At 41.0% G+C, this 24,922-nt stretch overlaps 2 protein-coding genes across 2 annotated transcripts in view; both read right to left on the bottom strand.

Moving 5' to 3' along the window:
- Positions 1 to 421: 421 nt before the first annotated feature.
- COX6C (cytochrome c oxidase subunit 6C) lies at positions 422 to 6,264 on the bottom strand. Its single transcript, XM_079533474.1, has 4 exons — positions 6,240 to 6,264; positions 5,464 to 5,591; positions 3,284 to 3,422; positions 422 to 548 (listed from the first exon to the last, which is right to left on the bottom strand). The coding sequence occupies exons 2-3, from the start codon at positions 5,575 to 5,577 to the stop codon at positions 3,303 to 3,305; spliced, it is 234 nt and encodes a 77-aa protein (XP_079389600.1). The 5' UTR covers positions 5,578 to 5,591; positions 6,240 to 6,264; the 3' UTR covers positions 422 to 548; positions 3,284 to 3,302.
- Positions 6,265 to 6,329: 65 nt separating this feature from the next.
- RGS22 (regulator of G protein signaling 22) overlaps positions 6,330 to 24,922 on the bottom strand; it is a gene marked incomplete at both ends in the record, with an annotated part of 72,443 nt that continues 53,850 nt past the window's right edge. The window contains 4 exons of the mRNA XM_079533393.1: positions 6,330 to 6,556; positions 20,840 to 20,950; positions 21,712 to 21,814; positions 23,236 to 23,328. Coding sequence (XP_079389519.1) covers positions 6,330 to 6,556; positions 20,840 to 20,950; positions 21,712 to 21,814; positions 23,236 to 23,328 — 534 coding nt within the window. The remainder of the gene's footprint in view (positions 6,557 to 20,839; positions 20,951 to 21,711; positions 21,815 to 23,235; positions 23,329 to 24,922) is intronic.

Raw genomic sequence — 24,922 nt, 5'->3', positions numbered from 1 at the left:
CATGTACAAGAGTGGTCATTTGCATACTTTCTAAGTCTTGATGTAACACTTTGGAAGGAAGACAAAGCAATGGCAGCAAAGCTATGAAAGTTGGCTGATACATTTCCAGAATCCCCAACAATTTTTTCATCTCCATGTTAGTTCACTTCTGAAGGCAGAGACCCTCCCAGAAATCCAGGCTCTCCCTTGCCGTAACAACTATCACCTTGCACATTCCCATCAGCAGCAAAGACAACCCAGCCACCATTGTTTAAGAACGTACTTGATCAAATTTGCAATTTGGCCAAAGTACAGATACAAATAACTCCCAGCAGACAGAAAATTAGCCTTGGGGCTCTAGTACAATTTATGAAGACTTTCTACCACTCTTTCCGGTATGTAAGCATTCTGACCATTAATGAAGACAATTAAGCATCGCTGACGTACGTATTTTATTTATTGAGATACATTAGAGCACATCATATGCTGAAGTACATTACACTTTGTAATTCAGAGAACACGTAAGGTTCAGTCCTTAAGTCTCCTTAGGCTGAAGGGGATCTGTGGATCTGCAAGATAAAAAGAAATTAAGTTATGCTGGACAAACTTCATACTCCCAGTAAAGACATCAGTAGGTAGGAAAGCAAAGCAATAGAGAGAAATGTTTATGTGGTAGTTTAGTCTAGAGGAATTCCCTCTGTTATTTCCTGACAGTTTAAGATTCACACACCCTTCATGTGGCAAACAGAAGTGAAACATGGAACAAATCAAGAGCTGGAACAATCCTGCACAGCACGTCAGATTCACTATACAATGCAGCACTGATAACTGAATCAATCTTGCTAAGGGCCTGAAAGAGAAAGGAATGCAACTTTCAGAGAGAAGCCAGAGAGGAAACAAGTGGTGTAGGCAACCTACCAAGGAAGGAAGAAAACCAAATTCAAATTGCTTCTCCACATTATATTGAACACAATCCAACACCAGCTGTGTTCCAGGACAAGAGTCATGCAAGTGGTTAGCACCAAATTCTTAGCTTGCCCCTTTATTATATTGCAGAGCACACTCTAGAGGTAGGACACTCCCCAGACCCATACTTAGTTTCCTTTATCAGCACCTTCACACAGTCTGTGCCAGTAGCTGAAACTGTAAATCCACGCACAAACACTACGTCCTTCACATCCCAGCAGGAACAAAGTCGGTGCAGCATTCCAAACAAGCACCTTTACTAACAAATCCCCCTCCCCATGTACCGTCTGCTCAGTTTCAGGGGTAAGCACTGATTCCAGAGTGAGTACTAAATGAAGTTAAAGCACTGTATTTACTGCCCCATACAGAATATATTCCAATAAAACGAGAGCAGCTGTAGAATATGCATGACCACTGTACCCTTTAGATAACCGTACAAAAAAACCTATCAAATTCAACCTCCAACTTCCATAAATAGCATTTAAATTTCTGAGGGAAATGAAAATGTCTTCCATCTGTTTTGTGTACTTGTCCTTCTCACAGACTTTTTAGACTATTTGAAACAGTGGCTTTGTTTGCTCCTTCCTCCTACTATTCTGTAGAAAAATACAAATTCTTACGTAAGCGGGAGAAGGAATAAAAAGCACCAGCAATTAAAACAAACAAAATGACATGTAAAGATATATCTTTCACATTTTCTTTTGAGATGGTGCAATTAAGGAATGGAAGAAATGTTTAGGAAACATTTAATTTTAACAGGTGCACACAATGTGTAACTTGATTTTTTTTAAGCCCCAAATGGGAACATAAGTAGAGGGGAGTTCTACTCACACAGAAAAATCCTGTTCATGATTCCAATTAAATATTTAACATGGATCACTGTTGACAGTGTTTGTTTCAAATGGTTTTACCACCAGATGGCCTTTCCGAACACTCTGATGAAGGCCACCTGACTAAAGAATGCAATCCAGTGTCTAGGAAAGTTAGAAAGTCCTTATTTGTTAGCAAGGACCAAACGAGAGGCAGAATTACTGAGATTAAAACCAAGTAAATTTGTCATTTTGTTATTTACCTTTTCTGGAGTCATTACCACTAGAGCAAAGGCACTCTTTCCTCAAGGGGAAAGGAAGAAAAAAAGATCTGTACAATGACTTAGATAGCTGGAGCTCTGCTTCTGTTACACAGATAGGTCTAGATTGTCACACGACAAAGTTTCTTGCTAACAGTGTTAAGTACAAATGTTTTATTCAATCTTGCTGCTTCAAGCAAACAGGCTGAGAAAATCCAGCTGGACAGGATAATTAGAGCCACAGATTATCACGTAATGATCACAATATGAAAACATTCCAAAAGAATGAAAAAGCTATCATCCCAGATTAGTCTGGAGTCATTTTAAGAGAAGCAGAGAACTCAGGGTCAGAAATCCCAATGAAAAAGGGGGGAGGAATTTTTCGTTGTCACATCACAAGCCTGCGCAGTTGGCTGCGTGCTTATTAATAACTGTAACAAGGTTGAAATCAAGACTTTTTCCCAGTGTTACAATAAGAAGGAAGGAGAACAGTTTGGCAGTGCTCATACAAAAGGCAGCACAGTAAGCACTGTGAGAAGAGAACCCTGAACAAAGCTCTATTGCTGAATGCAGCAAGGCAAAAATCTGAATCTCAGTACACAGGACACTGCATGCTAGAGTGATTTTTTTAAAATGCACCTATTCACATGTATTTAAACATAGGTATTTAATACATGCATGTATGTACGTATGCATGCTTCCCCTCATAAATAGTTATCTTTCCCCTCTAACCAGCCCCAAAAGACAAAAGGATGTGTGGAAGCTGTCTCTACTTCTCACATAGAGATCAGTGCAGTGAGGGAGAAACAGCCTTTCCATTTTCTTCTTCTGTACCACAAGCACCACAAGTAATGCGTTTTGATAGCCCAGAGTTAAGCAATTCAAGATGTGACCACATCAATATAATTGTGATATCAGGAAAGTCTTACATGAAAGCTCTGCTTCCTCTCCATGCAAGGACAGAACTGTTTGGAACACTGCTGCATGAGGAGGGGAAGGCCTGGCACCCCTCTGCAGGTCTGCTGTAGCTGACACATTTGATCACCCAAAAGATATTCAGGAGATTCCCATTCTGCTGTTACTCCCTTGTCTCAGTTCCCATGCTTCTTTATGATTTTATTACCCACAGCTCCTCTGTGTGAGGAGCACAACTGTATATTCTTTTCTCTGAGAGCACTTTTCTAACAGAAAAGGAAGAAGCGCAAAAGGGAGCACAATGTTTCACTAAAACAATCCAAACTTCTCTTCTGATACAGAGTAGCTTATTACCTGAAAATGCAGATTATGGTCATTTGGGTGGTGCAGACTCAAACACACCAGCTGCTCTCATGGCTTCAAAGTCCTTCATGGGATCATAGTTTTTATAGAACTCTGCATAAGCTCTTTTTCTGGGTTCAGCAACTCCAAACTGGAAAGTAATACACAGAAAATTAAAGCTTGCAAAGCTTTACAGGTGGCACTGGGTTTGCTTGGTTGGCTTTGCTTTCTTGCTACCACTGCTATGATTTTAGCCGTGGGTATCAGTCTAAACAGCCTCAAGTTCAATGACAGAAGGTAGTAAAAGTTGCCTTGTTCCCATTCAAATCCACAGTTCAGACTTCCTAACTGTTGGTCTGGAAAATAACATCTACAGTGAAACCTTAAAGAGACAGCTATACTGATAGCCAGCCTCTGATAGTTGTACCCATAACACAAACTGTTATGGCAAGTTCTGAGTATGCCTCAGATATACAGTGGACAGCTGCACAACTGTAACTCCAAGTCAAATGGCATCCCAAAATAATTGACTACAGTTCAGCTACACTGCAGGATAAACTATGGAAGTCTAGTAACATGCTCCTTGGGTACTCACTCAATTGAGGCACAGGGATATGCTCAAAAAGCCAAAAAAAAGTATGAAGGTCAAAGCGGGTTTGTCTAACACCAGTGAACAAGTAACAGTAAATTACTACTGACATCAGTTACTTGTTCTAAACATGGTCCACTGCCTTCCTAAAGTGTTAATGTAAGGCTTCCACATGAGTATAAAACCACAGACTGTTGAAGGACATTGCAAATTTCATCACAAACAAGCCTGCCTACCTCTCATCAGATGTGTTAAGTGGATGCTGAGCATTAACTGTGCAAGTTTATGGATTCTAACGGGTGTTTGTTGGTCTCCACAGAGTCTGACAGTGTTGATTTTGTGATAAGTTGACATTAAGTTAATTTTGGATCATAGAATCACAGAATGGCCTGGGTTGAAAAGGATCATCCAGTTGCAACCCCCTGCTGTGTGCAGGGTCGCCAACCACCAGACCAGGCTGCCCAGAGCCACATCCAGCCTGGCCTTGAATGCCTCCAGGGATGGGGCATCCACAACCTCCTTGGGCAACCTGTTCCAGTGTGTCACCACCCTCTGTGTGGAAAAACTTCCCCCTAATATCTGACCTAAACCTCCCCTGTCTCAGTTTAAAACCATTCCCCCTTGTCCTATCACTATCCACCCCCATAACAATCGTACCCTGTCCTGTTTATATGCTCCCTTCAAGTATTGGAAGGCCACAGTGTGGTCTATCCGGAGCCTTCTCTGGAGTATATAAATGCTGCTAATAGTGCATGCATACGTTCAGTAGGTGAAACAAGATCCAGTTCTTCCATGAAATTCACAGAATTTATGTTTCCTAATTCCCTATGATACAAATGTAACATGCAAGATCCCAGAAGTACTTTTTTTCTTTGTCAGAAGGCAAAGTACCAAGCAGGATTATTCTGGAAGCACAAAGTTCCATTTCTACATGCTGCTTCAAAAGAAAACAGGCCACAGTAGTCCTCCCACACCACAGCATAATGGGCAGCCTTTGCGGTTTGTTTACGAGTATGGTTTCTAAAGTCAATCTAAAGATAAAGTAAGAACTCTCAAGTATCTCTGATACCATGACAAAATCACAAGCGATCTAAAGTTAACGTGAGGAGCATCGCTTCTGTGAAATCATCACAAGCAGCCTAGGACAAGGAGACTTCAGTTTAAACTGTCACCAACTGCATGATTTTGAACACAGCGTAAGGCATCAGGTTATTCAGATCACTTCTTCACATGAAGATTACAAAGACTTATTTGTATTCTGGGAGCATGCTTACAGAAATACATTACTAAAGCTCCAACCCTAGCCATTCTGTGATTCTATGAAAGCTTTCTGGTGAAAAAGCTCAGTGAAGCAGCATCATAAATTTTATGCTCCAGTGAGGCTAGTTTATAACCGAATTAATCGTGATCACAGAATCATAGAACCACCAAGGTTGGAAAAGACCCACAGGATCACTCAGTCCAACCATCCACCCATCACCAATAGTTCTCACTAACCCATGTCCCTCAACACAACTCCCAAACATTTCTTGAACACCTCCAGGGTTGGTAACTCCACCACCTCCCTGGGCAGCCCATTCCAGTGCCCGACTTGTGATCTCACCTTGTACAATGCCGCACATCCGACAGACACAAAAAATGCCCCTAACAAGTGAAACTTCATCCGCCTGGCCAAAAGGCGGCGCATCTGCGGCTTAGGCAACAGCGCGGAGGACATGCTGACCGTATTTCCTAAAAGAACAAACAAAACAAAACAAAACAAAAAAAAAAAAAAAAAAAAAAAAAAGAAGAGACAAGTTCTACTTCAGTAACCTTCTGTCACTTTGCTTGAGAAAGGTCTGTGCCGTGAAACAATCATCGGCACAACATAAGAATAGAAACCCTATTCAATACCTAAGGGGCAGCATTCAAGGACAACGTGACGGTGATGAACCCGAATGCCCTTACACTTTTTCCAGCCGGCTCTCACGGCAGCACGGCTGGCCCCGCCTGCTGCCTGCTCCCTTCCCTGCCGGACCTACCACTCCATGCTAAATACGTGGAGACAGAGAGGAAGGCATCCGCAGACCGCATCGTAAGGGCAACCACGGCGACCCGGCCCCGCCCCGCGACCCCTCGAGGCTCAGGCACACCGCTGTGACGGGACAGAGGGCCCGCAGCGCCGGGGAAGGGCTCAGACCAGCCTCGCCGTGCTGCCTCTCTCACCGAAGGCGCCCGCCGGCGCAGGGCCCGTCCCCGCCAGCCCGAGGGACGCGCAGAGGTCACGGGCTGCGGCGGCGGAGGGGCTGCTGGCGGCCCTCAGAGAGAGAGAGCGGGAGGAGCTCCGGGCGGGAGGAGGCCCGGCGGCGCGAGCAGCGGGGGGCGCGAGCAGGGCCTCACCTCGACGCGAGCCCACCAACGTCCTTCCGCCCTCCGGCCGCGCACCCTCTGCGGCTCCACCACTGCGCATGCGCGGGTAGGGCCGCCTCGCTACGGCGAGCGATTCGGCTCACAGCCCGCCGTGCGCGCGCGCTGCCCGAGGCCGGGACGGGGGGAGGATTGGGCAGCGTGCGGGGGGAACGTGCGAGGTTGTGTGCGGCGGTTCTGAAGGACGCTTGGAGTGATGCTGCTGCGCTGAAAGGGCCCTTCCCTCAACTCTTTCCCTCGGACAAATGGCTGTGCTACCAGAATACGTGAAATGACATTTACAGGGTGTGCTAAGAACAAACAGCACACTTAGAAACAAATTGAGCTATTTGTAATCGCAGAATTGTAAGAGTTGGAAGGGAGCTCTGAAGATCATCTGGTCCAACCTGCTGCTACTGCAGGTTCCCAAGAGTAGATTGCACAGGAAAGTGTCCAGGCATGTTTTGAGTATCCCAGAGAAGGAGACCCACAATGTCTGTGTGCAGCCCGTTCCAGGGCTCTGTCACCTTCACAGCAAGAAAGCTTTTTCTTGTGTTCAGTTGGAACTTCCTGTGTTCCGCTTTGTGCCCACTGACCCTTGTCCTGTCATTGGGCACTACTGGAAAGAGCCCGGCCCCATTCACTCGACTGCCACCCTTTAGATATTTATAAGCGTTGATAATCCTTTCTGTACATTGTTTCTTTCTACCTTCTCAATCTCGTGTTTTGCCTCGGGTTTCCACATCACCACCTGTGTGTGGTGGCGTCACTGCTTTTATTCCTGGTAGCCTCCATGGAATTTACACCGAGTGCAGTAGATGCCACGAAAGCCTGAGGGCCCCCTGTGCAGGGAGGCATTTGCTCAAGCCTTACACACCTCTGCCAAAGCCAGGGGATCCTGACTGCAAATGACAGAGGATATGGGCCCTTAAAACTGGAGAGAAGGGAGTTTTGTTTGAGATTAAAAAAAGGAGTGGATTGATAGAGAAATCACAATAAGCGAGGGGAGCAGCCTTTGCAACAGCATTTCTGACCTGAGAAAATGTGGGCGTCATTTCTCAAAGTGAATTAAAGTTTGCTACCATAATTGAGACTGAAATGAATTGACACTGACATGAAAAATGTCTTTCGAGGATTTTCTCAAAAAGCCAAATGTTACTGACATCATGCAGAAAGAATGGCAAGATAGAGACACGAACTGATCTGCATATATCTGTATATCTGCATCTCTGCCTGTACACCCGCACCCAGCAGGGCACTGCTGCTGCTGAGCAAGCAGGTGCTGTCTTTCAGCGTGAGCAGGAGAGCTGGCTGGGGACTCTGCAGAGCTCTGCTCAGCTAGTCTCCCCCCCACCCTTCCTCCGCCCCATTACACAATGCAGAAAGAGGATAAAACTTTAATTGGAACAAAAGCATAGCAGGCTTTGTGGCTGTTATGATTATAAATTACATATGAGGAATTTTCCTCTAAATGACAGCCTTCGTGAGGCAATGTTTGGGTAGATGGACCTAGGTCTGCATATCTGCATATAAGGAAATCTGATGACTCTTTGCAATAGCTTACTTCATGGCTGGCCAGGTCATTAAATTCTTTTCTGTGTGACCAGTTTCCCCATGTGCCTGAGATAGTGCTGGCTAGACATCTTTGTGTTATAGCTGAGATGCTAAATGAAGTGCTAATTGTTATTATTCTTTGACGTCATTACTGTGGAATATAGAGCCAACTCCTTATTGTTCTGTGTAAAGGGCAGCTCAGGACTGTGCAAATATGGGTACAGGATACATTGGAGGAAGAGCCATGGACAAGGGACAGCTTTACTAAGTCAGCACGCAAGAGTTGCTCCCACTCACTCCTGCTTTCTGGGCTTTTATAAGGCCGAGTGCCTTTCCAGACCTGTGCTGACTCCATGCATCCAACTGCATCAGAGCAAATAAATCTTGTGAAAACACTCAGGTGCACATCTCACAAAAGGACAGCAGCTATCTCCTTCCCAGTCCACCCAGAACTGGGGCTTCTGGCACCTGTTCCAGTTGTTTTTTGTGCCTAAGTATTAGGACTCTTTGTTTAGAAAGTGCTGCAGTTACCGAAACAGAGTCTACAGCCCTTTTTCCTCCCCAGACTTCTGTAGCACCTGCAGCATCATGTGCTTCCTCATGGTGTCCTTGAAGGTCATTTCTGAGGAAAGCAGGCATTATTGCTAAATCACTTCTTGCTTATGACATATTGAAATTTTAAAGAAAGTTTACCACTGAGAGAAAATTTAGGCAGTGAATCCTTGTCTTTTCCACGAATAGTGCCAGCTATGATGCTTCAGATTGTGCTTTCTGTGGTGTGGCCTGGAGCCGACTAGGAACAGGACTGTGACTGTCAAGTGATTCTGCATATGCCACAGAGTCTTTAGATACTCATAATCTGGATCAAATTAGAACCAAAAATCTGCTGGAATAAGATCACATAGGACATCAGCAATTCCCTCAGCCAGCCACATTCTTGAAGAATTTATTTTAATATCTACCTCTCTATCCCAAAAGAAAGAAAAAAACCTAAATAATGCTGGTTAGTAGCTATGTGCCACATACGAAAATACATACAGTTGTGCTCCTCCTTCCATTCCTGTGCCAGAAATTAACTTTTTAAATACTCTTTTGCTACAGCAGTGTGGACATCAGTCAATAGCAGTGCTGGAACAAACAGAGATAGTGTGGCACAAGAAGATATTTAATAAAATTGGAATGGCAGCTGTTCAAAAATTAAGGGTGAATCAATTATTCCTAAATGGAAAAATTCAAAATTAGTAGGGGAAAAAAATATTTTCAGGCTTCCAAAAGGGCATTATAAACAAAGGAGAAAAAAGTTCAAATCAGAATAAATGGAGCAGACAGGGATTTCATAAGCCTTTGTTGATTTTATGCATGCTTCTGAAGTAAAAAAAATCTCAAATAAGCAGTTTCTTAAGCTTAGTCCAAGCCATAAAGAGACAGATTTTGGAAATTTTATACAGATATATAGTGAGACAATTACATGAAGGGCATTTGGTACCATCACGAGTTCTATTTTTTAAAAAGAGACTGCTGTTTCCCAGTTGCCAACTTGCTGTCAAGTCACAGCTAACATCTGCATTCACACCTGACGATGAGAAAACACACCACGCTCCACAGCACAGACATTAACATTTGTGTGGTAGTTCTTCTCTTTTTTCCTTTCTCTTTTTTTTTTTTAATTCTTTCTGTTTTCCTCTTTCTTTTTCTTGTATCATTCTTACCTAAAAGCTTAGCTTGGACAAACTAACTTGCCAAAAACATGCTACATGATCATTTGCTTTCTTAAGAAAAATAAAAAAAAACCCACACACCCACAGAGACAGCTCCTTCCAATTCATGTTCCTTGCTCGAAACCCTTTGAATGATGCAAGGGTTGTTTTTTTCCTTTGGGGTTTTAAATGTTATTTAGCTTGTCTACAGTGGAACAAAGTCATCAAAACCAATGCTTTTATTCTGTTTCTTCGCTCTGTATTTGCTGACTGATATATTATTCTAAGGTGTCTTTTTTCCTTATCCTTCTTTTCCCAGGCAGGAACCTGTAGAGTTAAATCACCTTAACGGACAAATTTCTAATCTTCCATTTAACCAGTGAAGGTATCAAATCATGGCATGTCACTGTTGCAGCTTCTGCAGCCCCATCTCAGCAAATGGCAGCCCTTCAGGTGGGGGCTATGAGCATCCCAAGCCTTGGTTCAGCTCCAGAAAGCATCCCAGGGAAGAGCAGTACAGGAGCAGAGTTCCTCCTCCTGGATGGAAATGAAAGGGAGGACCACAACACAAGGACAAAGGGCAAGCTTAGCTTGTTACGCTCCTTTCCAAAGCACGGTTTGATTGATGTGCTGTAACATGGTTTTGTTTCACAACATCATCTACGATATGAAAACATTATTGTACTGAGGCATTGCCTGCATGCCCTGCCTAGCAATCCCAGTGAGGGCATACATGCAAGCACGTGTGGTGCATGTGCCAGTATTCTCCTCCTTTATTATAGATGTTTTGCAGTACGACCAAGCAGAAGATGCATAAATAACTTTCAGTAGCACAAAGCTACTGAAACAAGCAGTGTTCTTCATACCTTGATAGGGTTTGACTGGACCATTGGTTAACTTTTTTTTTCCCTAATCCTGAACAGCAACCATCAGACCTCTAGGAGAGCAGAAAGTTGCCAATTACTGCTGTTTGAGAAGCTATTGTTCTGTTTGAGGAATTAATCCTGACAGACAACTAAGACCAACTAACTGACGGGTGTGGCATAGTAGCTGTGAAGAGGAAAAGCCTCTTTCATATAGCAGACCACACCTGCTCTCCACCAGGCTCTACCTTTGCTTCCCTTGGATTCATGAATCCACCCCAGCCAGCCGTTGCTCCGTGTGCCAGCAGAGCAGTGAGTTCTCAAAGGGAGGCCTGGCCCAGGTTAGTGACTGCACCCTGAGAAAGGGACACAGCAAAATGTGCTCGTTCTGCCAAAAAAAAGACTGGCTTCAAGAGCCGCTTCTGCTGTCATTTCCTGTATCAAGTTCTTAAATCTTTTTCTCATAGGTTTATAAACTTCTCATTTAAAGTCTGTTTTAATTCTTGTTAAGGTAATGACATGGTAAATGTTACAAGATATTGGCAGATTTTCCTTTTGGGTTCTGCGATGACCATCTGGTCATTGGCATCTGGGCATCTCTGTTGTCCGCCTTGTAGGTTTGTGTGTCATAGTGTGCCTTGTATCACCATGCTGCAGTCATGTCAAGGAAATACCATCCATTTATGAAAAGAGAGTTCATGAACGCGATTGAGAACAAAAATAAAATCACAAGCACCCCGGAGATGATGTATTTGTTGATCTATTTATGACCTGATGAACAAACTGTGAGCCTGAGAGTTTGTCTGTTGTTTCCACTTACATCACCTGGTCTAATAAAAGATACCACCTCTTCCTAAAATATATCATTGCTATTCTGGTGTTGGAAGAACCTGTCAACTTACGATAGCTATATTGTGTAAAGGTTCCATAGCTTTTACGTGATATCAGATGGCACTGTAAATAAAACAGATCTTTTTTACAGTCATAACTTTGGCAATCCTCGAGAAGTGCAGCTGTCAGGAAGTCTCTGGCTACAGAATCCCCAGAGCAGCTAAAATCCAAGTCGGGTTGTCATCCCAGGTTTGAAAGGTGAGGCTCAGTCAGAAGTGTACAGTATCCAGAAAGAGGTTGAATCATCTGTTGGTGTTTTTTTAACAAACTTGTTATTGACAGACATTCTTAAAAATATGCATGCTGAAACCAGCCTGTTTCGGCTTTACTTTTTTGTTTCGACATAACCTAATTAGGATGTAGTAGATCTTACATTTCTACTACATTGAAATTTTTGAGCTTCATTATGAACAAAACTGACAACAGATAACAGCATAAATGAGTTTAGTTAAGTATATTCTGGTTAAATAAGCTCAGGATAAACTTTCCTAAGACCAATTGGCCATATTCAATATGGCTTTACATGTAAATGGGTGGAAAAATTGCAGCATTTTTCCAAGCAGGAGGCATGAGATTACTATAATCCATAGCCTCCACTGCAGTATTAATTAGCATGGCTCACTAACCAAGGATATAATATTTGTAAATGAAACTGTAGAAGGGCATCAGTAAAGAACAGGATGTTGAAGCCAAATGGAAAACATGAACCAATAAAAAGGCTGAACTAGCTAGAAGTGCAAGCTCAGCCTTTGAAGTTAGTTCAAGTACTGCATGCTTTAATTTTGGTGTAATCTTATGAAGGGGGTACAAACAAGAACTCAGAAACAGATTTTGTAACATTTGGCCCAATTGTAGATGAATCAGTTTGTTGATGGTTACCAACAATTGCACTGCCAGAGAAGCTGTGGTCTTTGTTGAATTAGACTGAATAATTGGCTTCAGTGGGAGTTTCGGGTGCAGAGCAAATGAAGTGTCATGGCCCTTGACTGTCGTAAGATTCCTTAGCAGAGGCTAAGAGTTTGTGTTCAGAACAACCTGAGTATGGATTTGGAGAAAACAAGTCCCTCAAGAGTTCATCTACTCATTCCTCTGCCCCAGTGTGTGTCTGAAAATACTTAGTTGTTCCTGGCAGATGTGCATACCTTATCTGTTTTTAGTACCCCTTTGATGACAGTAAGGATACCAAGAGCTCTCTGGGTAGTTTGTTCCAATGCTTAACTGGTGTCTCAGCGTACAGTCCGTGATTAGTACTACGCTGTCTTGGCAAACCCAACCAAGCCCGTGTATTTTGTGTTTTTATCGTGTTTCAAGTTGTTTTAGAACATACTTTCATGTGGAGCTGCAGTGACAAAAAAAAAAAAAAAGTGCTGTTTTCTCGGGTTTTTTTCAGGGGGGAAAAAAAAAGGTTTTATGTGGTTTTGTCACTTGGAGAGCGTTCTGAAAGCCTGCTAGTGCCAGGTGCCGAGCACCTCTGGAGACACAAATTAGGAGTATGTTTTTCAAGATATTAAGCAGATTTCAGGATCAAGCAGCCAGGAGTTAGGATGATCTTTGAACTGGAAGATATAGCTGGAAGATGAACACATATATACTCGCTGTTTTTAGATCAAGTATTCAGCTCATTAGCTTGAAAATACTAATCATTTATCATAATCTTTAACGAGTGGCCCAACATATGCTGTTAATTACGACTTTCTCATTTGAAAGAAGAAAAAACAGGAAAAGTTAATTTTTTCTTTCATATGCTTTCTAGAGCCCAAAGAACTCCCGAAAAATGCACTTATTTTCTCTTCCCAGCAGCCGTGCAGACTTCTGCAAAGAGCCACATGTCTCAACAAAGAAAGCATAAGGACTCCATCCTCTGAAATGCGAGTACAAAATGAATCATTTTAATGAAACAAAAGACATTCATTTTCAAAAAATTATACAGAAGCAACACAGCGGAAAACTTTATTAGGAAAAAAATGATGTACATCAAGCTTCAGTCCCATGTCATTATGACAGTAAAATAATTTACTGAAGTGTGGTAATTTATGCACATATGTATCTAGTGTAAATATATGCATACAAACACATGAATCAGTGAAGTAGAGATTTTTTTAGATACATATACATACTTACACACATAAACACGTTTCCAAAATGGTTAAGGTGTACATTACTGTAGAGATGTGACAGATATTATTCCCAAAATAGCTTTGTCAGGGATGAGTGCTGCTCAAACCAGTCAGGGTTAAGGGCTTACAAAACCAACACCGATCACTTGAGTTACAGCTGGGGTGAAATCGGATTGCTTGCCTACAGGTGAAAAACACAAAGTATGCTAAAAGCTGGTTGGTTGCATTTACTGAGCCACGGGCACCACAGACTATTTTAATGAACATTCCCAGTGACATCTCCATATTTGCTGGCTTTGACAGATGAGGAATATTGCACAAGCTATTGTGTGCCTGCACATTCCTTGAGTGTGATGCTGTGTTTTTTTTCTTGTCTTGTCATTTGTTTCATTTAACTTTCTCATTAGCGGCACAATTGGTTTGCTTTGTTAAAATCCCTTTTCTGAGAAGAGAGCGTTACTTTCTTTTTAAACTTCTTGCCAACAGAAGTTTTTCAAACGCATATGGTCCAGAGGAATCGTGTACGAGATCATTTTAAAGGAAAAAGAAATATCTCAAATTAAAAGCACAAATCCACTTACTACATTTGCTTTTGACTTGAAATGAAAAGCTAACATGAGAAGTACACATCGTTCATCGGCATACTGAACAAATACTTAACATACAAATAATTAACATGTGGAATAAGCAGTGTTGTTGTCAACACTTTCACATATGTTACTATGAAACTTAAATATATTAATTTAGTTAGAGAAATAGAGGAAAATCCAAGTAAATGCAGCCTGCACTTGAGATAGAAGTCAGCTTGGCTAAATGAATATTAAAAATGAGAGAATCTCATCAATTTCCTTGATTACATTTAACATATTATGACAGCTTAATGGGTCCTGCATAATTCCAATCTGCCCTTACACTCTGAGAAATTATTGCTTGGCGGAGAAGTATCCATTGTGGCCATTGTGTAAATGCTTTATGAAATCACCAGTAGAAATAAAAATATATGGGTTCATTAGAAGGTAGACAGAAAGTGTAGATTTCAGTGTTTTCTCTTAATCCAGCGTGCAGGACTGACAGAACCTTGTTTGAAGGCCACATAATAGAAGGAAAAATAAAAAAAAAACCTATATAGCAATACCATGTGGCTTCTGAATTGGGAACTACAATTTAGCCTATTAGACATGGATCTGTTCCAAAAGCGCACATTCAAGCAATCATGCATGAAGGACTTAGAAACACAGATGTGAATTATAACTCTCTGAAATCCTGGGAATGTTCTAAATCAGACCATTAAAGGTAGGCTTGAACTGTGAGCACAGATCCAGATCTAAATTTTTTGTTCAAACCTTTGTTCAAACCTGTCTTTCCCTAACATTTTTAGAACTACTCTTGAATATGTTTAAACCAACAATGTTCTGTAAGCTTAGAAAAGACACATACAGCCCCACCTTAGCTGTATTCAGGTGTGATTCACAGTGACTGACTAAAAGCATTTCTATAAAAAGGCAGAAGCAAAAATCATCAGTTGAATGTAATGGGTCAGTTTGAAGAGGTCAAATTCAAGACAGACTGCTGCAGCTATGTTAGCACTGTGCACAGTGATCAGCTGGGCCTAGTATTTAACATTAGAAACATAAATAACAAAGATTATATTTTCTAAATTTGAGACAGAATTTTGATGCACCTGATCTATTTTCAATCATTTTTATATACACACACATAAAAAAATGCTCAAGGTTTAACTAGAGTAGTAGAAGGCTGAGGCTGGACATCTCACAGTGTACAAGTGATAGAAAACAGATAAAAAATGTCCCCAGGTCTGTAATACTGTATAAGACTGAAGGCACAAACAGAGCTCAGTGTCTAAGACTGCTCCCATTGATAGTACCCTAAGAACCAGTCACGAAGAAGAAAAGATGATGAGGGCTATGGAGGCACTGGCACAGCAGCATAGTACAGACACAAATGAGAAAGCATTCTGCTCCTTTCTAAATGCTCTGGTGACCACCACTGCCACCACACTGGAAAGCTACGGTAAGTATGCATGTCAATAACAGCATCCAGCACTGTTTGTCTTCAGGAATTCATCTCACAGTCTGATGCTTTGTGCCATGCTGTAGCAGGACAGAAGTCAAAGCAAAATGTATCGAGGCCCTGAAGCGGGTAGTCACAACTTACACTGATACCAGAAGTATTTCAGTGATCAGTTTCAAGACTACACCATTTATGCTAAGCTGTGTCTGGCATGCAAAGACTGTAAAATATTTTAATAAACATGCCAGGTTTGATGAGAGAGAAGTGAAATACACAGTAATAGCATCTAAATGTAAATATTTATGAATCCAAATGATGGCTTAAAAAATTGCAAAATAGTTCCAATATGCTGCATTTCTTGGGAGTAAACAACAAAAGTCTGATTAGACTCTGTATTTTATTAGGTTCTGTATTTTGAACTCCACTAAAGCATAAAACCAAAATCATCCAGAAAAATTTCTACATTTGCAGGTTTCTAAAAATATAGCTGTTTTTATTGTCTGTTCTGAGCAGAACTGTTCTCCTACAGTGCTGTAGATTTCTAAAATTCCGTAGTATACATAGTTAAACTAAATGTAAGGAATACATTTTTATTTTTTAGAGGGAGAGGTGCTAGATTTATCAAGTGAAGCTTTTCTAGACCTTTAAAACTGCTGAGCTCACTTTGCTGGTGGATCAGCAGCCTGACAGGGAGTGTATCTCAAGAATGAGACCAAAAGGCAATAGATGTATAAGCAAGCTTTCTGATGCGACGTGGAGTGATTCTTTAGATCAAAGCCATTTAGTTTGTCCCTATACCTGGGCAGTTCCCAGGCTCTCTGCTGCAAGTGGCGGCACTCATTGTCTGACTCCCAGCAAAGATACTAAAAGCACCATTCTGTTTCAGATGTATCACTAAGAACAATAATGGGGTATCCAACTTTGCATGGGATCAGATTTGCATGAGATTATGATTCAGTAATGCAGAAAAGAAAGAGTCCTCCTCCTAGTATTTCCCTGCTCAGTGACTCTATTTTCTCTTTAAAAATAAATGAGCATCATTATATGACACACATTTCTAGCATTACTAACAGATGTGATCATCCATGGTCTATAAATGTATACGCACATGTACATGTGCATATTTATTTCAGTTAACATGGAGACATCTGCAAACTGGATTGAGGGCTATCATTTACTTGCAGAACTTTGAAATTCTGCTCACTCACTGAAGTACATGAAGTACATGAAAAACACAGTGTGTTTTTGATTATGTTTGTTTTTAAGTGATAGATGTGCACGGAACAAAGCATAGTAACTGACTAAGACAACAGTTTGTGCAGGGGGGTCTGGTAAATTTTCATTAACAATTATCTGGATGATATTTTTAATTTTATAAGCATGATTCAAGTAAAATCTACCAGCATTTTTTACATGTTATTTAATGTGTCAAAATGCCATGAAGGCAAGGTTACAACAAAACAGAAACTGACTGCCATGCTCCAGCATTTGATTGCATGCACTCAACTGACCACAGCAGCAGAAGGTGGCCATTCACATGTTTTTCTGACTGACATACATCACTGCATTTGTGGCATTTCATGATGATTCTTTGCCTTTCACATTAATGAGTGGTAGCCCACACAACACCACATGTGCTCTGCTCACTGCAAGATGCTGCATTCCACTCTCCTCAGATGCACTGAGCGTTAAAGTTCAGTGCATCTGTGAAATTTGGGATAATTTGAAAAGCAGGAATAGGAATTTTACATTTTACTCCCTTCTTGTAGCTTCCACCCAATGAATCTTTCTCAGGTGATTTCACATGAGCAAACAACACAAACAGAGAAGGAACACGGATAAGCATGAAGCAAACAGTTTCTGAACTGTGGGGAAGTAAGAACTGAATTGGCGACATCCCTTATTCCTTCTTTGAGGCTGTGTGGGCAGGGGAGCTACAGCCATGAAAGTGCACATGGTCCTTCCCTGCCAGCCTCTCTAAAGAAACTTCTGATGACAATCCCATACAATACCAGATCATTGTGCTTGAAGAATGAAAAAGACTATCAGTGGACTTAAGCTGTCACTCCACGCTGAAGAGGAAAGCACTAATAAGTTGCCCTTAACAGAATGATCTAAAGGCTCCAAGTGAAGGCCCTTGATTTCTGACAACTCATAGAGATTCCTTCTTCTTGTCCAAGAGGCTGGGAATGGGAGCAGAAGACAATCCCATCCCTAATCGAAAGATAAGTTGTTGGCAACTCAGCAAGCTGGAGCTCACTGATCTATCTTTTTCTTACACATTTTCATTAGACACATGTAGAGAAGACTAAAGCGAATGGCTTTGTGACTGTTGAATGATGTTTAAAATGGTATGAACAGTCCTGTCCCTGCCTAGCGGTGAATTTTGCCTCTCCCCTTCTCTAACTCCCCAACATAAACTCTTCCCCAGTGTTTTTATAGCTCTTAAAGATTTAAAAGAAAAATAAGGGAGAACTAGTGAAGAGCTATGAATTCCTGAAATCTTCCAGTGTATAACACCATGGGAGGAATGACAGTTTATAAAAGTTACCAGTCAGATCAGTGTCCTGATGTGCTTTAAGACTTTCATGTGGATGAGGAGTCTGAAATGAGGCTGAAGTATACTTTGGACGGGAAATCAGGCTGGACTGCAAGCAAATTACAATAGGGTTTGATTTTAGGATGGTTCAGATGCCTGATGGATTATTTTTAATGAACATAAGTTGTATGAATCACAGTACTGAGACAATAGCGTGCTGAGACACTGCTTCAGAGCTGTCAATTAATGCAGTGTTTTATTTTTTCATTAGATTAGGCACTGAAAAACTTGGCTTGCTTTCAAGATCTTTAGTACCATCATTGTTTTTACTGCACATACTTCATGGAATCTTATTGATTTGAACCTCAAGGTGTACTGTTAAGCAAATAAATGACACAAGAGTCAGTACCACAGTTATGTTGAAGAGGAATAGAGTGGAAGATGCTTCTTTTCTGCCCTTGACTACCCTCATGGTTCTTAATAATAATCCAAGTTGCTGGTTTTGCTCCAGAAGTACAAACCTTGCACACGTATAGTTTTGCATTTTGCCCTCCTGCAGTGAGTATCTCTGCATTTTCTTCCTCAGGGGGATTTTAATCTGTCTGCAAAAGGTATAAGAGTGTGATTGCCGGATGGCATCCAGTTGAAATAGTCAGAACAATTATTCAACAAATACAATCAAAAATTGTTAGAAAATATCTGAAAAACAAGGTGTGGTGGGTTGGACCTGGCTAGCAGTCTCCCACCCAGCTGCCCGCTTATACTGCATGACAAGGGGAGAAAATAGAAAGAATGAGAGAGAGTAATGTCATGGGTCAACATAAAGACAAGGAGACTACTAATCATTTACTGTTGCAGTCAAATTAGACTTGAAGTGGGAAAATTAATTTATTGCCTTTTAGAACAAATAATTAGTGATTTAGATAGTGGGAAATTTAAAAAAAAAAATTAAAAAATAAATAAAAAAAGAAGAAGAAGAAGAAGAAGAAAGAAACATTTCTGTATTTAGGGAAAGCACTTTCTCTCCTTTTTTCCCAAGCTCAAGTACTCCCGGCCCCTCTCTTCCCCTGCTTGTTACCATTACAGGTAAAACATAGCCTCTTTGGTGAGGCAACGGGCAGTGCAAGAGGGAAGCTGCAGTGTGTACATGGCAGTTTCTCTGCCTCTTCACCATTCTCACTCTTTTCCTCTGCTCCATTGTGTGTTCTCCTCAGGTCGCCCCTCCATGAACTATAGAATCATAGAATCCCCCAGGTTGGAAAAGACCTCCAAGATCATCCAGTCCAACTGTCCACCTACCACCAATATTGCCCACTAAACCATGTTCCTTTGTGTCACGAAGCACTTCCTCCTCTTCCTTCTCCCCATCCTCTACTGACCTTGATGCTCCTTTTGCTGTTTTTCACTCTTTTTATTCTCTCCTCCTCTTTTTGGCTTTGTTTGTCCATTCTTAAACTTTGTCTCACAGAGCCACCAGCCTGGTGGGCTCAGCTCTGTGCTGGGCTCAGTACTGAGCCTGTCAAAATCAGTTGTGTCCAGCTAGAGCCAGTGTCTTAGCAGAGACCAGCCCTCCAACCCACTACCAAACCTTGCCATTTATATACAGTGCACAAGGCATGACTTTTTCTGTAACTAAGTGGAGAGAAGCTGTCAAAAGCAATGGGGGTCTTTTGTAAATATTTTGGCCCACATGCAAAGCAAACAGATCAATACATGGGTGAGAACTACCAGAGAGTCATGATGGAAAAGGAGGAAATGACTAAAAAGCTATTGAGCTATTGGGAAGAGGTATGGCATGCAAATTTCTAGGGGACTTGGAGAGCAGATTGTAATTGGAGCAAGTGGGAGAGACCTTCCAAACCTCCCACGACCTCTAGTTTCTCATTCCATTAGCCTGTACCACAGCCTGATATCTGTCAGCTGCGCCTTTCTCATGTTTATAAAATCAAAGTGGGCAAGGGATTGCTGGCAGGCCTGCAGAAAATACTGCAGCCACCTCCTAGGCCCCTTTGAAACTTTTGCCCAGCTGGAGGTTTCAACTACAGAGCAAAACTGAAGCCCCTGCACAAGGACTCCTCATGTTGGTATAACTTCAAGTGAAGCAGAACTACAGCACAAAAATGCATCAAAGCATAAAACATAGTAATACCTGCAAATGTACATAAGGCCCAGTGCAACTGGATGAGTTTTACCTGCAGCTAGAGGAGGTGATGAGAGGGCAGAAAGAGAGTATTAGAAAAGAAAATGAAAGATGTAGCTTTCTTCTTGAAGTGACATGCAGAAAGTGCTGCTAAGGAAAATTGTATTCAACATTGGAAAATTTAGGAGGATGTGGAAAGGCTGGACACCAATTGGCTTAAAATTGAAGTGAAGCACAGAAATAGACAACGGAGGAACAGAGAGGGAAGGGGAGTAACAGAATCAAGTTCTATTTTTTTTTTTTTTAAGTCTATCTAATTTCAGTAAAGGCTTAAAAAGCTCTCTAGGGGATTCTCTGATCTTTTTCTAACAGATCTCTTTGCTATCCTACTACTTTCTCCCATTCTAATGTTTAATATGCTTCAGCAGAGACGATCTATTGCTAATTCTGTGTCAAGTCTTTTGCCAGCCTGCATCACTTTTTGCATCTATTTAAAATATTTTAACTGGAAAGCCAAGATAACCACACTTCAGAGATTGCCATTTTGGAAAAAAAAATCTATCTGGCCAACATTAGCATCACTTGATATGGTTGCAGTAAAAATAATATTGCCTTCACATTGAGACTGTACAGCTTCAGATTTCAGTTAAACAAGATTTGGAATGGAATAGCTTACTACTAATGAATGTTAGCACGGAGCAGGAAAGCTAGCTTTTAAGAATCCAAATTTTAAAGCACACTTGCTAACTGTCTGGTACTCACTTTCTGTTTTTTGGGGAAGATCTGAGTGTTTCTTCAAAGTCACACTGTTCTTTGGAGAAATTGTGGAATTTCCAGAGCTTTCAGGCTTTGGGAAGGACATAGATGAGGTACCTGTACATAAAAAGAAAATTAAAATGATATGAAATTGAATGTTTCAATATCACAGTGCTATTTCTAGCCTTGCTGCTAAGTGGAGCTATTTAAAGAACAAACAGGTCATAATATCCTTGAGGAAGATAGTGAGTGGAAACTCACAGAAGCACAAGGTAATGTCTTGTAGAAGCCCTGAAACTATACTGACAAACTGGTGACATAAAGTTCAATATCTATTGTATATAGGTTACTGAAGTACAAGAAGCTAGGAATGCGAAAATCCTATGTAACTCAAACAGTACTGCTGTGTCACAGTGCAGAATGAAGAAATGGCCAATATTCCCCTCTGCAGAATGGCCTTTGCAGTAGAGACAATGCTGGTAACATGCAACTTTCACTTTCCCCTTTTGTAGAAAACTTATCACTCAATGTGCTGCAGAAATCAAATATATAGGAGAGGCAGATACACCAAAGAAAAGCAAACAAAGCCCATATACTGAGAGAATTTCAGCTAAACACGTCCTCGAACTACAGAATCACAGAACTGTAGGGGTTGGAAGGGACATCCAGAGATCATCCAGTCCAACCTCCCTGCAGCAGGCTGCACAGGTAAGCGTCCAGGCAGGTCTTGAATATCTCCAGAGGAAGGGACTCCACAACCTCTCTGGGCAGCCTGTTCCAGTGCTCCATCACCCTCACCCTCACCATGAAGTTCTTTTGCATATTGGAGCAGAAGTTCATGTGCTCCAGTTTATGGCCATTTCCCCTTGCATTATAACCTGTAAATAATGATGATGAATTTTTCTCCAGATCTTCTTGCATTTTAAGCAGTACTCTCTCTTGCTCCAAGGCTTCTATGTACTTGGAATAGGACCAGGAAGCCTGCAAGAATCATTAAAAAAATCAGCATCCTAACCACATCACTGATAGTTCACGGTCCATTTCAACAAAGAGATAAAGAACTTGTTTACGTTATGTCCCATCTGTTGAATAATCTCAGTTATTGAAAAGAGAACTCTTATCATTACAGTACTGGAATCATGTGAAAAATAATATAACTACAAATGAGCAGATTTCAAAACAGCATGAGATGCAATTTAACCAACTCTGACTTTCTTCTTCAGAAACTAAATACAGCAGACTTCTCCTTTCAAAGCTACAGCATTTAGTGCTTTTGAGGACTTCTTTTCATCTCCTTGATACGTCCTTCTGATGTGCCATTTCTCAAATCACATCTCAAAACTCATTAGCCTCACCATTCTTTCTCCCTGCCCTGCCCAGCAGAATGATGTTACCCCTAGAAAAGAATGGTCCAGACCTGTCTCTTTTGAACAAATGTTGCTTTTAACAATGAAAGAAACACAGTTCAGGTTCCATGCAAACTTCAGGTCACTCTTCCAAATCAGAATGGGAACTGTACTGTTATTTCCTTACAACATGAGAAGTTTGGGGGCCATCTGTCATTTTGTGTCTTAGTAAAAACTTACAGCATAGATTCTCCATTATATTGTCAGTGTCACCGTAGCTATGAATGATTAGTTCATATGTCCAAGTTGGAGTGCATATTCTTCACCTTTCTGCAATAAAATGACTGCTACCTTTTCACTACAGATTCAATGCGTCATTAAATACATTTTGCAACAAGTACTATGTGGCTATTTTTTGTATCATTTTCTGTATAAATACCTGGATTTTTAAAATGAGTTCATCTTCATATTTTGATGCATGAGTAGAAATGGACTCAAATCTAAACCAATTTTTTGCAAGCTATGGATTTGCCAAGTAATGAAAAATTTCTTATTCCAGACTTGAACTTCCATTCCTTCAACTTACCTTTAATAGATATTCTTTAAAATCCCCTTACCTAAAGATCTTAGTAAGTTCTATGTAATACCACTACTCAGAAACTAAGTCAGGAAGTCAGAAAGCTAGGAAGGAGCAGAGAAAAAGAAAAAGAAAAAAAAATAGAAGAAAATGAAAGAAAGAGGGAAAGAAAGAGGGAAAGAGGAGAGAAGGAAGGAAGGAAGGAAGGAAGGAAGGAAGGAAGGAAGGAAGGAAGGAAGGAAGGAAGGAAGGAAGGAAGGAAGGAAGGAAGGAAGGAAGGAAGGAAGGAAGGAAGGAAGGAAGGAAGGAGGAGGAGGAGGGAGGGAGGGAGGGAGGGATAGCAGCAAACAAGAGTAGAAGAATAAATAATTATTGAAGAACTATGTGATAATATTCTAAACCAAATCTACCTTCTCATTCTCCCAAGATCATTTAATCTCTCATGTGACGATATCTATAGCAACATGTTAATTATTCACCTGCCACTCATATCCATATCCATCTGAAAATGATGTTCTTCTTCTCTCCACATCAGCCTGATATTCCAGAGCACTGCTTGCCACTTCTTTACCCTGACAATAATAACTCCCAATTAGACCTAAAGCTAATGGACTAAAGTAAAAAGCAAACCTGAGGAAGCAAAATTTGTCATTCAAAATATGACAATATTATAAGCAGTAAAAAAAGCAGTATAATTTTTTACTATGAATATATTGTGGACAGTTTTGTAATGCTCAGTTTTATAATTCATCACCTTGTGCATACTGAAAAATATCAGGGATACCATTTTGTTAATAATTTTCTTTGCCCTAATCACAGATTCCTGACCAGCGTCTTCCTGCAGACTGCCTTCATTTCATATGTCCCCAAAAGATCTACAGAAGGACCAGAATCCTTCTTCTTTGCTACTAACGTGCCTCTTCCTTCCTCATCATCCCCACTGTCCAATAGCCCTGTCATTTACGGTGCCCAGGCAGCGTGGTGCTTATCTTCGCTCTGTGTGCAGGCTCACTGACACCTGTGGGACCCTCAGTTGTTAGAACAGGGAGGCCAAAGCCAGTATAGAATACTGTGTATACTAATATACTAATATATATCATTTATATTTGCTGTGTTTCTAAGTGTAAATGGTGAATTAAATGACTTCTTTAGTAACGCCTTTCATAATAAATCAGTGTTATGGCAGTGTAATAGACTGTAATGTTACACCCCTTACTAACAAATAAATTTACTACTGAAGTACTTTAAAAGAGATACGAGTAGATATGGTGAAGTGAAATAAATGCAAATGTTTTTAACCTTTCTCTGTTAAATGCAGAGAACTTATAGTGTCAGTTCATACTGTTCTGTATGCTTGACATCTAAAATCTAAAAAATCTGTTTTGAAGGTAAAGGGCAATTGTGCATGCAATGAATTACAAAAACTGGCACCAAGGCAGTCTGCAAAAAGTGACTAATTGCATTTTTTTAAGTATGTGGCATGTGAAGTTAACAGAGGAACAAATCCACAGAAGGGCCAGAGATGAGCCTATATAGCTGCGACACATTAAGTGCAAATATGTGAAAAGGGAGAAGTAAATCATACACTCCCAAGGCACTGTCTTTTAAAGCAACTGTTTCAGCTCTATACTGAAGCAAACACACTGTGCCAAGTATCACAGCTTACTTTGCACCGTATCTACTCATTCCTGCCTTCCAGACAAACTGAAAGAGGTCTCTGCTGTACAGAGCATGGTTTCCCTAATTATCGGCCACGGCCCTGCACTGACACCACAGCCAGGAGGCCTTAAGCAACACCTAGCTCATACATACCAAGTCAGCACCCACAAAAAATACTGTGATAGTCAAATAATACTGAATCATGCATCATTATTCAGTGAAAACCGCCTTGTCTGCCTGTTTTTCCTTTATGCAGCATAAAGATCCAGCTGTCTTATCTGGTCAGTTCAGACAGCAACACAAACCCACAATAAATCAGCCACCTCAGGGATGAATTTTTGACAAAGGAAAAAGTAAAATTCCAGCTCAGGATGACACTTGTTCAGTTTGGCAGAGAACAAAAATGGCAAATTATATCTGAGGTGGAAAAATACAGGAAATACTATAAGAAAAAATATCATTTCTAATGCTTGCCAGAGGTGTCCTCTCCTTCAACATGAGCTTGGT

Source organism: Tetrao urogallus (assembly GCF_951394365.1).
Source record: "Tetrao urogallus genome assembly, chromosome: 3".
In the NCBI taxonomy this organism is placed as follows: domain Eukaryota; kingdom Metazoa; phylum Chordata; class Aves; order Galliformes; family Phasianidae; genus Tetrao; species Tetrao urogallus.
This window is presented reverse-complemented; position numbering and strand designations above follow the sequence as displayed.